Source organism: Hemicordylus capensis, chromosome 8 (assembly GCF_027244095.1).
Source record: "Hemicordylus capensis ecotype Gifberg chromosome 8, rHemCap1.1.pri, whole genome shotgun sequence".
NCBI classification, from domain to species: Eukaryota; Metazoa; Chordata; class Lepidosauria; order Squamata; family Cordylidae; genus Hemicordylus; species Hemicordylus capensis.
In genome coordinates this window covers 4,285,679-4,299,260 of record NC_069664.1, presented here as the reverse complement: position 1 = coordinate 4,299,260, position 13,582 = coordinate 4,285,679, and the positions used below count along the sequence as shown (strand labels likewise).

General features: G+C 44.2%; 1 protein-coding gene across 2 annotated transcripts in view; it reads left to right on the top strand.

Annotated features, from left to right (window-relative positions):
• Nucleotides 1-13,582, top strand: part of PPP2R2A (protein phosphatase 2 regulatory subunit Balpha) — an 82,793-nt gene that overhangs the window by 57,044 nt on the left and 12,167 nt on the right. For both annotated transcript variants that reach the window (XM_053269077.1, XM_053269075.1), the window contains 3 exons: nt 10,269-10,434; nt 10,872-10,984; nt 12,383-12,560. In XM_053269077.1, the coding sequence (XP_053125052.1) occupies nt 10,269-10,434; nt 10,872-10,984; nt 12,383-12,560 (457 nt within the window). The remainder of the gene's footprint in view (nt 1-10,268; nt 10,435-10,871; nt 10,985-12,382; nt 12,561-13,582) is intronic.

The window sequence follows — 13,582 nt, the reverse complement described above, 5'->3', positions numbered from 1 at the left end:
TTAAATATTAGAGATTGGACAATGTACTCATAGAATAAGTTGTTCTGCTAAGAAATAAACTGCCTACTTCCTTTTCACTATAATCTTAATTGATAATTACCATCCTCACAAGCTTTAAACATTCACATGTCAGCCATCTTGAATTGGGATGGATGACATCATCACAAACTATGCCCTTGAGGTATCCCAATGTGTCACTCACTACAACTGCACCAAATCTGGTCCAAATTGGTAAGGCAGTTCACAAGTTAGCCCACTTGCACCTCAAAAAGTTCATGCATCCACCATCTTGAATCAGGGTGGATGATATCATCACAAACTAGGTGTCCCTACAACTGTACCCAATTTGGTTCATATTGGTCCAGACATTGCGAAGTTGATAGGCGCATGTACACACACACACACACTCAATACCAGGTGATCTCATGAGCTTACTTTCCTTAAGGAAAGTAGGCTAAAAATGTAGAAATTTAATATATGAGTGCTCTGTTAGCTAAACTAGCTATTACATAAAAACCCAAGAATGCAAACTATGAAGTCCCATCAAAAGCTGGTGACCATTTTGCTATTTGAAAAGTGTATTCAGACTATTTGTCAGTAAGCATAAGTTGTGTAGAAGACATTATAAATGGATGCTGGATATATTTTAGGAAACGTACAAAAAATTATTTCCCCTGCCCCCACCCCCGGCCAGGAAATGAGTCAAAGGCAGCTTTGAAATCTACAGAAGTCCGATACAGCTGCCCTTTAGTAAAGTGTGCCATCGAGTTGATGTCGACACCTGGTGACCACAAAGCCCTGTGGTTTTTCTTTGGTAGAACACAGGAAGGGTTTACCATTGCATCTTCCTGTATCACTGCTGCCCAATATAGGTGTTTCCCATAGTTTGGGAAACATACCAACAGGGATTCGAACCTGTAATCTTTGGCTTGCTAATCAAGTCATTTCCCCGCAGCACCATACTGACTACATATTTATGTATCAAATGTTGAAGAATTGAACATCCATTGTTGATCTTCCTTTCCAAAATCCCACCTACTCTTCTGCTACAGTCTTCATCACCCAATGATACTTGTAGCTTCTACAGTAAATGCTTTGCATATAATTATCTAATATATGATAAGATGACTGATTGGTCGGTGATTTGCTGGATAGGCTCTATTTCCCCTTTTTAAAAACCAGGCATCTTATGGGACAAATGAACGACAAAGCTCTGATGAAACATTCCTATTTCCATACTGTGCAGCAACTTGGAAATACAATGATTTCTCTGCTTTCCTGGTACGTAGATCTTGGGGTCATCTTGGAGTCCTTGATCCCTTTCCTGTTTCCAGGCGACTGCCAAGTCGTGACTCTGCCTTCTTGTACAATAATTCTCCTTCCTCTGATTACCCATTGTGTAGACAACTTCAGAATCTTCTTGGTTGGCTTGCCACCTCAACAGTCTCTCCTTCCTCTCCTCCCTTCACTTCCTGTCTCTTCTAAAAGGAAAAATAAAATCTCCTAATGTTTGGGCTGCTGTTTCACATTTTAGTGCTAATGGCATAGAAGGCAGTGGTCACTAACTCTTTCACACTAACTCTTTCACTCCAAAACAAACAAACAACAACAAAACCCAAATCATATTATGGGTTGGAGCAGGGGTTCTCAAACTTGGGACCCCAGATGTTGGACTACAACTTCCAGCACCTTGGCATTTTGTCAGGGAATGATGGGAGCTGTAGTCCAACAATATCTGCGGACTCAAGAGCCCCTGGGTTAATGTACTCTCCCGTTCGGTTGTTGTGTCATCATTCTGCCCTGTATCTATCTTCCTTGCCTTCCAGTCTAACTTGGAGAATTCTTGGAATTAATTCTGGACTTAGCAGATGTACTGCTGCTGTGGTTTTCAGGGTCGTACCCCCCCCCCAAAAAAAATTAGGGATGTGCATGAACCGAGGTTTGTACCGCAGCATTGAACCAGTTTGGGTGAGGTCTGAACCATTTTGGCACTGCAGGGAGGGGAGTGGTGAGCGGGAACTTTAAAAAAGAGGAGAGCAGGTCCTTATCTGCTGGCTGCTGCCACGTGCAGCTTTCCTGTTGTGATGGCACTGCCCCCAAGAACCTGTGCGTGGTGCCGACATGCACATGGCATCTGCACATGTGTGAGTGCCAATTGCATGGTCTGCAGCAACATGCCAATATGGCATGTGCACAGTGTCTGGAAATGGATAATGAAATGGCAGATCCCCAACACATTTATGCCATGCTGGAAACAAGATCAGATTGTTCTGATTGGAGAGGAGAGCTGGTCTTGTGATAGCAAGCATGACTTGTCCCCATAGCTAAGCAGGATCTGCCCTGGTTGCATCTGAATGGGAGACTTGATGTGTGAGCACTGCAAGATATTCCCCTCAGGGGATGAAGCCGCTCTGGGAAGAGCAGAAGCTTTCAAGTTCCCTTCCTGGCTTCTCCAAGATAGGGCTGAGAGAGACTTTGAGAAGCCGCTGCCAGTCTGTGAAGACAATACTGAGCTAGATAGACCAATGGTCTGACTCAGTATATGGCAGCTTCCTATGTTCCTAGATTGCTTGAAAACTCAAAACCTGGAGAGAAATTTGAATGAAAAGTTGCGATAACAAGTTGTGATATGAACTTATGGCTGCTTTAGGGCAAAACTAAAAAAGACACCTTTTTCTTTTATATCTACAGTCTTTATACTGTATATACTATATCCACCTTTAAGTTCTGAGTCCTTAAAACTGAGGCATTTTGCTTATTGAAAATGCTTGAGCAAAGTTAGCTTAGCTTCAGCTGTGAAACCATGCCTATGTTAGCATAGCCACTGATGATACCTGAAAGTTTTGATCGGGCCACATTTAACAAGTGAAGACAGAGGAGTTCCAAACTCCTCTTTCAGCCCATACCTCCAAACCTTTTCAGGCCTCTGCAAATGCAACCCGTGGTACAGTCACCTTGCTGGGCTATGTTGCTGCAGGAGGAATTGTAGTCCAAAAAGCAATTTCCATAGCATCCAGACTCCCTCCAGATGCAGGGAATTATTTTTGCTTCCGAAGCATTCTGATATACAGTTTTCCCTCCCCAGTCCTCTGACCCAATAAGGAGTGTTTCGATGTATAAAGTACCTTATAGCAAGTTTGGCAAATTGTGGCCTTCCAGCTGTTGCTGAACTACAGCCCCCCCCCAGCCTAATACATGGCATCTGGGCATGATGAGTTGTTCAGCTGGAGTGCCAAAGGTTGCCTGTCCACCCCTTATTTAGGGAGTTAGTTGCCCAGTATGAATTTCTGGGGTGTGTGTGTGTCTGGTGGGCTTCTTCTTACAGCTTTGCTGCTTTCCATTGACTCCGATCTAAAATGTGGCTTGTACTAGGGATTTCTCATAGCCAGCTATTTCCTAGAAGATCATGAAGGTGATAATGATCAGAAAGGAACCTTGCAGGTTATTTATAAATTGAAAGTAGGGCTCTGTGAGGGCTCTCTAAGAAGCACAGGGCTCTGCACTTCAGTTGGTTCCTGAAATTCCTAGGAGCCAAATAAAAATTAAGTTGTTCTGGTAAGAACTAATCTGCCTTCTTTCCTTTCACTATCCCTACAACTGAGCTAAATTTGGTCCAAATTGGTTAGGCAGTTCACAAGTTAGCCCACATGCGCCTCAAACGTTCACACGTCCGCCATCTTGAATTGGGGTAGATGATATCATCACAAACTATGCCCTTAGGGTCCCTATGTGTCCCTACAGCTGTAGCAAATTTGGTTCTAATCAGTTAGGCAGTTCACAAGTTATCCCTCTAGTGCAGGGATTCTCAAACTTGGGTCCTCAGGTGTTATTGGACTTCAACTCCCATAATCCCCAGCCTCAGTGGCCTTTGGTTGGGGATTATGGGAGTTGAAGTCCAATAACACCTGAGGACCCAAGTTTGAGAATCACTGCTCTAGTGCCTCAAACGGATGAGTGTCCACCATCTTGAATTTGGGAGAATTGAGGTGTCCCTCCAACTATACTCAATTTGGTTCATATCAGTCCAGGCATTGCAAAGTTGATAGGGGGGAACATACACATGGATGGAGAGAGAGAGAGAGAATGCCATGTGAGGAGATCAGTACTTTAGGAGTACTTTCCTTAAGGAAAGTAGGCTGAAAACTGCACTGTTCACACTTGAAAAACACATGAGAGAGAAAATGAAGGGAGGGTCAATCTAGCAGTGCCAAAGTGAAAGGAGGAGAGGTCTATCAAAGGCTACTAGTCTGAAGGCTTTAGGCCACCTCCAGCCTCCGAGGCAAGATGCCTCTGAGTACCAGTTGCAGGGGAGTAACAGCAGCGGAGAGGGCATGCCCTTAGCTCTTGCCTGTGGGCTTCCCAGGGGCATCTGGTGGGCCACTGTGTGAAGCAGATTGCTGGACTGTATGGGCCTTGGGCTTGATCCAGCATATTCTTATGTTTTCTGTTCCGGTGATGCAGACAGGAAATACTTTACTTTCATGTATTTATATCCTGCCTTCTCCCATCAGGGAACTCAACTCAACATACGTTCACATTAGTTTAATCAAGATGGCTGAAACTTTCCTTTAATTGAACTTTGTGAGAAAGTCCAATGTCCAGCCTGCATTTTTACAGCATTTTATGGAACAGTAGAAAGAGCCCTGCTGGTTAAACACAGTGTTTAAATGTCTCATTTGCAATTGTTTCTACAGCAACAATTTTGGTAGGAATTTGTCCTTGCTACATAAATCACTTTGCTCTTCTAGTGCCATCTAGTGGGGTGAAGAAAGGACAATAATCCTTTATAGACTGGCTTCATACCTGCCTTTCTTCTCAACCAAGAAAACTCAAGGGAGTTTGTGTATGTATGTTAACTATTCCCTTGGAATGTCAAACAGGGTCATTGTGTTCTAAGGGGAAAGGATCCACTCTGGCCCCATCCACTGCTGGTATCCGAGCAGAGAGACCAGCTGGCACCTCTCTTTGGCCATGTTTTGTGTTCAATGTCATGAGACACAGATATCCCATCTGCTGGGCAAATGTTGGGCAATTCCAAAGGTTACAATCAGGCATGTTGTCACTTTTTTAATGACTGAGGCCATTAGCAAATTTCCAAGTTGATCGTATAGGTGCCCACTGTTGTATCTTGTTTGTTTATTTTATTTATTTATTTATTTATTACATTTATATTCCGCTCTTCCTCCAAGGAGCCCAGAGCGGTGTACTACATAAGTTTTTCCTCACAACAACCCTGTGAAGTAGGTTAGGCTGAGAGAGAAGTGACTGGCCCAGAGTCACCTAGCAAGTATCATGGCTGAATGGGGATTTGAACTCGGGTCTCCCTGGTCCTAGTCCAGCTCTCTAACCACTACACCACGCATTGACTGGCTTCAGATATACCCCCAAACCATTGTTGGTTTAGCTCAACTATGAACCCGAGCTTGTACACAAAACATGGTTTGTTGGAACCAACAATCCAGGATCTGAAACCATGGTTAGAAGCTGCTTTGGAAGCCATGGATTTGGGTAGGCAACCTAGGCTTTCCAGCTGTTGTTGAACTACCACTACCATCACCCCATCCGTAATTAATTAATTAATTTTTTAAAAAATAGCTCAACAGGTGGAGAGCCAAGGTTGTCTACTCCTGCCATAGATTATACAAACTTTAGTTTGATGTTATGTCTGGATTAACAGACCATTGATGAACCATAGTGGGATGGGTTGGAGTATAGTGACTAGACAATACCCTGTTCCAGTTCAGTGCATGAAGAAGGCATATGGATGTGCATGCCCCACCCATCCAGTTCTTCTTCTCCTCCTCCTCCATCATCATCATGAGCCATTTTGGAAGGGCAGTATATAAATCAAATAAATCATATTTTGTGGCAGAAGGAATTTTAATTGTGGTTCCGCATATTTGCAGTGATATTTGAGGTGTCTAATTGACACCTCTTTTCATTATCCACGGATACTAAAAGGTTAAAACCCATATATCCATGGTCCCTAGAGGGCCAAAATATAAGGAGGAGCCATTTTGTGGCTGATTGACTCCCTGTGATTTTTTGCAGATTTGGGGGGCATTCCTGACCACATGCGAGCATGATATAGTAATGAGTTTATAGTAATGCGTTTTTCATGGGGGGTGTTTGGGCGGGGGATTTTGGTCCATTCTAGAGCCTAATCCCCCATTTCCCACAGGTATAATGCCTCATTACTCACAGTTTCATTACTCATGGTAGTAGGCAAAGAACGGAACCCCTGTGAGTAACAAGGTTTGCCTGTACGTTTAAAATAGTAGTTCAGCAGTGCATTTAGGGGCAGTCTAGATGAATCTGCCCCCATATGACTAGGTGCTAGCATGTTAGATGGAGGAAAGACATGTGCACCTGCACTCTTTCCTCCATGTGTTTGTGAGGGTAAGTTCAACTGTCCCCCAGACTGGCCCAGTAGGGCCATTGACTACCTTTGCGGAGGTTGCTGTGTACCATCGAAAATGGGAGCGAGGTTATGAAGCTGAGTTCTGAGCAGATGGGAAACCAACTCTAAATCATGGTCTTCCTGTTATACATCTGGAAGCTTGAACCATGGTGTAAGTCCTTAACCATGGTTAGCACAAACCATTGTTTTTGCGTTCTGTCTGGACCCAACCACAGAATAAACCCGAAAGCCTTTGGCTATTCCATGGTGGCAGTCCTGGTGAGCCTTCATTTAAAAATGGGGGGTGTTATAAGCAAGTTCCTGTTCTGAGCTGTGAAATGGAGAGCTGGTCTTGTGGTAGCAAGCATGAATTGTCCCCGTTGCTAAGCAGGGTCCACCCTGGTTCCATTTGGATGGGAGACTACAGGTGTGAGCACTGTAAGATATTCCCCTTAGGGGATAATGGGGCCGCTCTGGGAAAAGCACCTCCATACTTGCATGCACAAGGGTCCAAGTCCTCTCCCTGGCAGCATCTCCAAGATACGGCTGAGAGAGACTCCTGCCTGCAACCTTGGAGAAGCCGCTGTCAGTCTGTGTAGACCAGCCTTCTTAACTTAGGCCCCCACAGCTGTTTTTGGACTACAACTCCCATAATCCCCAGCCAATAGTCAGGAATTATGGGAGTTCTAGGCCAACATCTGCAGGAGGGCCAAAGTTGAGCAGGTCTGGTGTAGACAATATTGAGCTAGATGGACCAATGGTCTGACTCAGTATATCGCAGCTGCCTATGTTCCTATGTTGCAAGCTATTTATAGATATTTCTCTATGTAAACCACAGCTGCCTATGTTCCTATGTTGCAGGATATTTATGGATATTTCTCTGTGTGAACCATTTTGGAAAATTTTGTTGAAAAGTGGTATATAAATATTTGTTGTAGTAGTTTACATAGGTGCTGCTCCCATTCTAATGTGGGTAGAGAGAGCTCTTCTCAGAGCTGCGTGACTGGCATTCACCTTGATCACAGAGTGTATTATTTCAGTCAAGACTGCCCTTCAGCATAGACGATTTCCAGTAGCTCTGCAGCCTGTCCATGGAGCAACTCTTGAAATGTGATCCTTTCAGACATGTAATTTCACTCACTACTTGGCTATCGCCATGCCTGAGTTAGAATGCAGGGCAAAGCAACATGGCACAACTCTCAAGCAGCAGGAAACGAATACTGCCTCGAATTGGTCATCCAAGAGGGATTCATGCTGGTGCAATGATAATTGCCTTGGGCTGGAATTCAGAGTATCAGGGTTAACACCCGTATGTGGAAAGATCCTTGAAATGTCATCCTCTTTCCCCACCCAGGACATCTGTGTGGGCTGCATCATCATCTCACGCTGTGAGCAAGTGCCAAGATGTTGGCTTTGGTACCAGCTTGAAGAGAAAACTCCAGTGACTCACAGCGACAGCACAGTAGCTATTTGTCAAATTCAAAACATGGGTTGTGCTTCAGCCTTGCTATGTATCTTGGGTAGGTGCTAAGGGTGTGCATGGAACTGGTTTTGATCAACCTTGGAGAAGCACGAGATGGTTCGGTCGAACCGGATAGTCCATTAGGCTGAACCAGTTTGACCTGGTTTGAGGGGGGCTTGCTTGAAAGGGGAATCTGGTGAGGATTCCCTTTTACAAGCAAAGGGGGATCCTACCTCTAAAAGGGGTGGCCGGGGGTGGGGCAATGAGAGGGCATCTAATTGGCTTCGGCGACAGCTCCTCTAAACCACCACCACCACCCCCAGCGGTGGCCTGGTTCTTGCCTTTGTGCATGCGCAGAGGCCAGAACTGGACTGCCGCCAGCCCGCACTGCTCAGTGGGGGAGCGCCGGCAGGGTTTAGAGGAGCCACCGCCACCTCTGAAGCCGGTAAGGTGCCTTCTCGACAACCTCACCAGATTCCCCTTTACAAGCAGAGCCCCTCGAATCGCATCAAACCATCTGTATTGGACTGGACACAGTCCGGTTCAAACTTGTACCGGCTGCCTTTTTTTAGGCCGGTTCGATGCAAGCCAGCTCGGCACACCCTTAGCAGGTGCAAATAGCCCAAACTTCTCTTAAGAGTAAAGGAATGGTGACAGAAAAAAAAGAGTATAGTTTAGGATTCTGACCCTTTAAAGGTCACACTTTTTTCTACATCATCTTCATTTGTAGGATCAGGCATTGTGTAGGGGAGGAGAGCTGGTCTTGCAAAGGTGAGCATGAATTGGCCACTTTGCTAAGCTGGGTCTGCCTTGGTTTACATTGGGATGGGTGACTACAAGTGAGCGCTGTAAAATACTCACCTTAGGGGATGGGGAATTGCATCTGGATGCTGGCATGCAGGAGGTCCCAGATTCACTCCTTGGCATCTCCACGTAGGGCTAGGAAAGACTCCTGCCTGAAACTTTGGAGAGCTGCTGCCAGTCAGTGTAGACAATACTGAGCGAGATGGAGCAATGGTCTGAATAAGGCAGCTTCCGATGTACTAAAGGGACTGGAAACCTGCTTAGTATCACTTAAATCAATGAGACAAGTGCATCATTGTTAAAGTAGTTTCCATCCATTGTATTTAGTTGAACAGTTAAATATATTGATCAAAAGAAGTTGTGGTTTTTTTTAAAAAAAACTTGGTTAAAAAGGCAGCATTTTTCTTTCTTTATGCCGTCACTTTAAAAAAAACACAGGGCAGTGCTTGCGGGTGGGATTCAGGAATGGGGCTAGGTTTCAATGGAAGAGCACCTGCTTTTCATGCAGAAGGTCCCTGATGTCTCCAGTTAGGGCTGGGAGAGACTCCTGCCTGAAACCCTGGAGAGTCACTGCCAGTTGGTGTAGGAGAGGCGTTGCTAAGTTAGATGGACCAAGGGCCAGACTCTGTTTATACAGCTGCCTATGCTCTGGTATGTACCATCTTAAGAACAACAACAAATATTTATATACCACTTTTCAACAAATGTTTCTGAAGGGTTTAGGTAGAGAAATAATAAATAATTAAGATGGCTCCCTGTCCCCAAAGGGCTCATGGTCTAAAAAGAAACCATAAGATAGACACCGACAACAGTCACTGGAGGGATGCTGAGCTGGGGGTGGATGGGGCCAGTTACTCTCCCCCTGCTCAATAAAGAGAATCACCATGTTAAAAAGGTGCCTCTTTGCCTAGTTCGCAGGGGTTAAAAGAGGATCTCTCTTGGGAAGGAACATCTATTCCACGATGGACCTTGCTGCAACCAGTGTTCCCTGTAACAGGGATTCCCAGAGGTAAGGAGCATAGGCAGCTGCCAGACACCAAGTCAAACTATCGGTCCATCTAGCTCATTATTGTCTACACAGACTGGCAGCAGCTTCTCCAAGGCTGCAGGCAGGAATCTCTCTCAGCCCTGTCTTGGAGATGCCGCCAGGGAGGGAACTTGGAACCTTCTCCATGCAGGTGCTCTTCCTATAGTGGCCCCATCCTCTAAGGGGAATATCTTAAGTGTTCACATGTAGTCCCATCCAAATACAAGCCAGGGCAGACCCTGCTTAGCAGAGGGGACAATTCATGCTTGCTACCACAAGACCAGCAACTGCTCCCCACCCCACAGACACCCATGGCACAGAGTCTGCTTTTTCTTTCGAACTATTACTCTCTTCCAATGCAGATGAGTTGCAGATTTAGTGGATCAAATCTTAAAACTCATGTAATTGGTTGGCTAAGATGTATTTCAATTAGGGGGCTAGTGTGACATGACCTGAATGCCTAATTTCATCTGTTCTAATGTCACCCTTGTCTGTAGAGCCTTATTGCTTGTCCTTCAGTGAATTCTCCAGACGTTTTATATGTATGCATGACTTGCTTTCTCATTTGCTTTCAGAACAAAACACAATCTCACAGCCGAGGAGAATATAATGTTTACAGTACCTTTCAAAGCCATGAACCAGAGTTTGACTACTTGAAAAGTTTAGAAATTGAAGAGAAGATCAACAAAATTAGGTGGTTACCCCAGAAAAATGCTGCTCAGTTCTTATTGTCTACAAACGGTAAGCCTCATTTTATTTATGATATATAAGGCAGTGCTTCTTGTAGATCTGGGTGTTGACCGTGCTCCTCTTAGTGGTTTTAAAAAAACAATTTATTTAGCTAGCTAGCTGGGTTTTGAAGCTGTCCTATAAAGTGGGAGTGCCCAGCCTGAGTCCCTAGATATTGTTGAACTAATAATAATATAAATAAATAATCTAAAAAACAACTAACGAGAGAGAAGGGTAGCAGGCCCTGAGAATCAGGCCTGTTTTTTTGCCCAGATCTGATCTGAATGAACACGAGTTCATTCATTCAGCACCAGGGGCCTTTTAATCATGTTTATGCCAGTGTCTAAAAATCTTGAGTTAGATTTGCCCCTAACATGATCAATTTTAACGGTGGTGGTGATCTAAGTGTTCTCAACAGTGCTCTCTGGACTACTGAATATGTGTTTCAGACAAAACAATAAAACTATGGAAAATCAGTGAAAGAGACAAAAGACCCGAAGGCTATAACTTGAAGGAAGAAGATGGGCGGTATAGAGACCCCACTACGGTCACAACATTACGGGTGAGTTGCTCCTTCAACTATCGCGCTGGGCTTTGTGGAGACACATTTTGGCAAGCCCTTAACAGCGGGTGAAACGAGCGAATCCCTACTTGTATCACCCTGGCTCAATTCGGGCATTGCAAAGCTTGCTTGAGCTTTGGCATGGTGTCTGTGGGGTTTAGGATGGTTATGCTGCGTTTTAAAGAGAATTGAACTTGGATGAATTTCTTAGTCTTTTTTGAGCTTCTACATAGGCTGCCACCAGGAAAAATAAAGCCTCCAAAATGCTTTAGTCTCATTTCAGTCTCTCACTGTGTTGGTAAACAAAGCTTTGCTTTGTGTGAATAAGGAAGAGACAGAACTCGCACAGACCAGCGGTTCAAAACAAATAAACGAGAATAAAATTTATTTCAAATGGATGTTTTGTTTACAAATAAGATGAATATTTATATACTGCTTTTCAACAAAAGCTCCCAAAGCAGTTTACATAGAAATAAATAAATTAAATAAATTAATTAAATTAAATGGCTCCCTGTTCCCCCAAACGGCATACAGTAAAAAGAATAAAGAAACATAAGCGAGGCACCAGTAATAGCCACTGGAGGGATGCTATGCTGGGGATGGATAGAGCCAGTTGCTCTCCCCCTGCTAAATAAAGAGAATCTCCATTTTTAAAAGTGCCTCTTTGCTCAGTTAGCAGTTTTGTTTATCTCTACAAGGTTGTAGGCTCCATTCTTTTATGCAAGAGTGGCTAGACCCTTGCTGAGCTATCAATCAAAAGAGTTGTTTGCTTGCTGGTGTTGCAAAGTTGCAAGGAACTCCTTAACCTTTAAATGAGAATCCAAACCAATCACATCACTGAAACCCAGACCTTATTTCAGGCTGTCTTATTCCTTTGGTCACAGAACATCTCCTCTTTGAGACTATCCCTAAGAAAGACCCAACCCCCCCCAACTAACTCTCAGCTGACCTTTTCTCTCTGTCCACTCCATCCCCCACCAACAGATTCTTTTGATTGACAGCTCAGCAAGGGTCCAGCCACCCTTGCATCAAAGAACAGAGCATTGGCCCCTCTGATACTAGGTCATCACAATGTCAAACAAGGTTATTTTAGATTGTAAGCTCCTTGGAGCAGGAACTTGGCATCTTGCACTCTGTAAAGTGCCATGCATTGGGATAGTACGCAGAAAATAGTAGGAATGAACAGATTCTGTAACATGATACTATCAGGAGGGCCCCAAATCAACTAGAGGTGCATATCTTCTCACAGGGGACGGACAACCTTGCCACTCCAGTTGTCATTCAACCACAAGAACTGAAGAGCCAAGGTTGCCTTCCTGTGCACGAAGACGCTGCTAGCCGAAATGTACACTCGTGCTTGTGTTTTTTGCACAGTATCTGTTCTCCTGTCCATTGTAGGTGCCCATATTCCGGCCCATGGATCTCATGGTGGAAGCCAGTCCGCGAAGAATATTTGCCAACGCTCACACGTATCACATCAATTCGATCTCCATCAATAGCGATTATGAAACGTACCTGTCTGCAGACGACTTGCGGATTAACTTGTGGCACCTAGAAATTACGGACAGAAGTTTTAGTATCTTTTTTCCACCCATTCATCCAGATATGGTCATATTCAGTTCAAATGAGTGATTCCGCTTGTAGCACTGCTGTATGTATAGTATCTTCCCCCTCCCCTTTGCTTATTCACTTACAACTTTGCTGAAGTAATAGCTGTTGAAAACAAATAGGGGTAAGAGAGAAAACTGCTAATGCAGTTGTGCATGAGCTGACCATTTTTATTTATTTCATTGATTTACTCTCTCTCTCTCTCTCTCTCTCTCTCTCTCTCTCTCTCTGCTGAAACACGCAGTTTGGGCTAATTTTATGTTCTGGAAAAGCACAGTAGTAGAAACAAGCTTGCTTGTTTTATTTTTTTATTCTATTTTTTTACTACATTCCTGTACTGTCCCATACAAAAAAGTCCCTGGGTGGTTCACAAGCTAAAAGCCATTAAAACATTAACATGATTAAAACAATTCAAAAATGCAAATGAATTGTTAAAACCAGAAGCTTTAAAAATTCAACAGACACCCTGGGGCTAGGGGAATTATTATTATTTATGTTATTATATAAAATATTTAGGCCCCTCCCCTCCAGTACACTACTCTTCAGGGTAGCTCACAACATCAGTAAATCCTGAGAAGCAGTGTTCCCTCTAACAGGGATTCTAAGATGATGTTGACTACAACTTCCAGGATCCCCAGCTACAATGCCTTTGGCTGGGGATTATGGGAGTGGTAGTCAACAGCATCGGGGAATCTCTGTTAGGCAGGACACAGCTGAGAAGGCTACAGGAAAGAGGCTCCTAGCAATGTGATCCTGTAATTCTCTAGCAGGCCTCCCATCTCACTCTTGGGGGAGGGATGCTTTTACTGAGCAACACATGATTCACTATAGGTTGGCAGTTGTAGATGTGCCAGCAGTGCTGCAACCCTGCATGAGATGCAAGTGCCAGTGTGGTTGAAGTCCTCACAAATCCTGTTGTGAGATCCTATATGGCCCCACCAGAATTTGCCGGGGCCAGAGTTTCCGTCTCTCGTCCTCTGGACTTGCTTT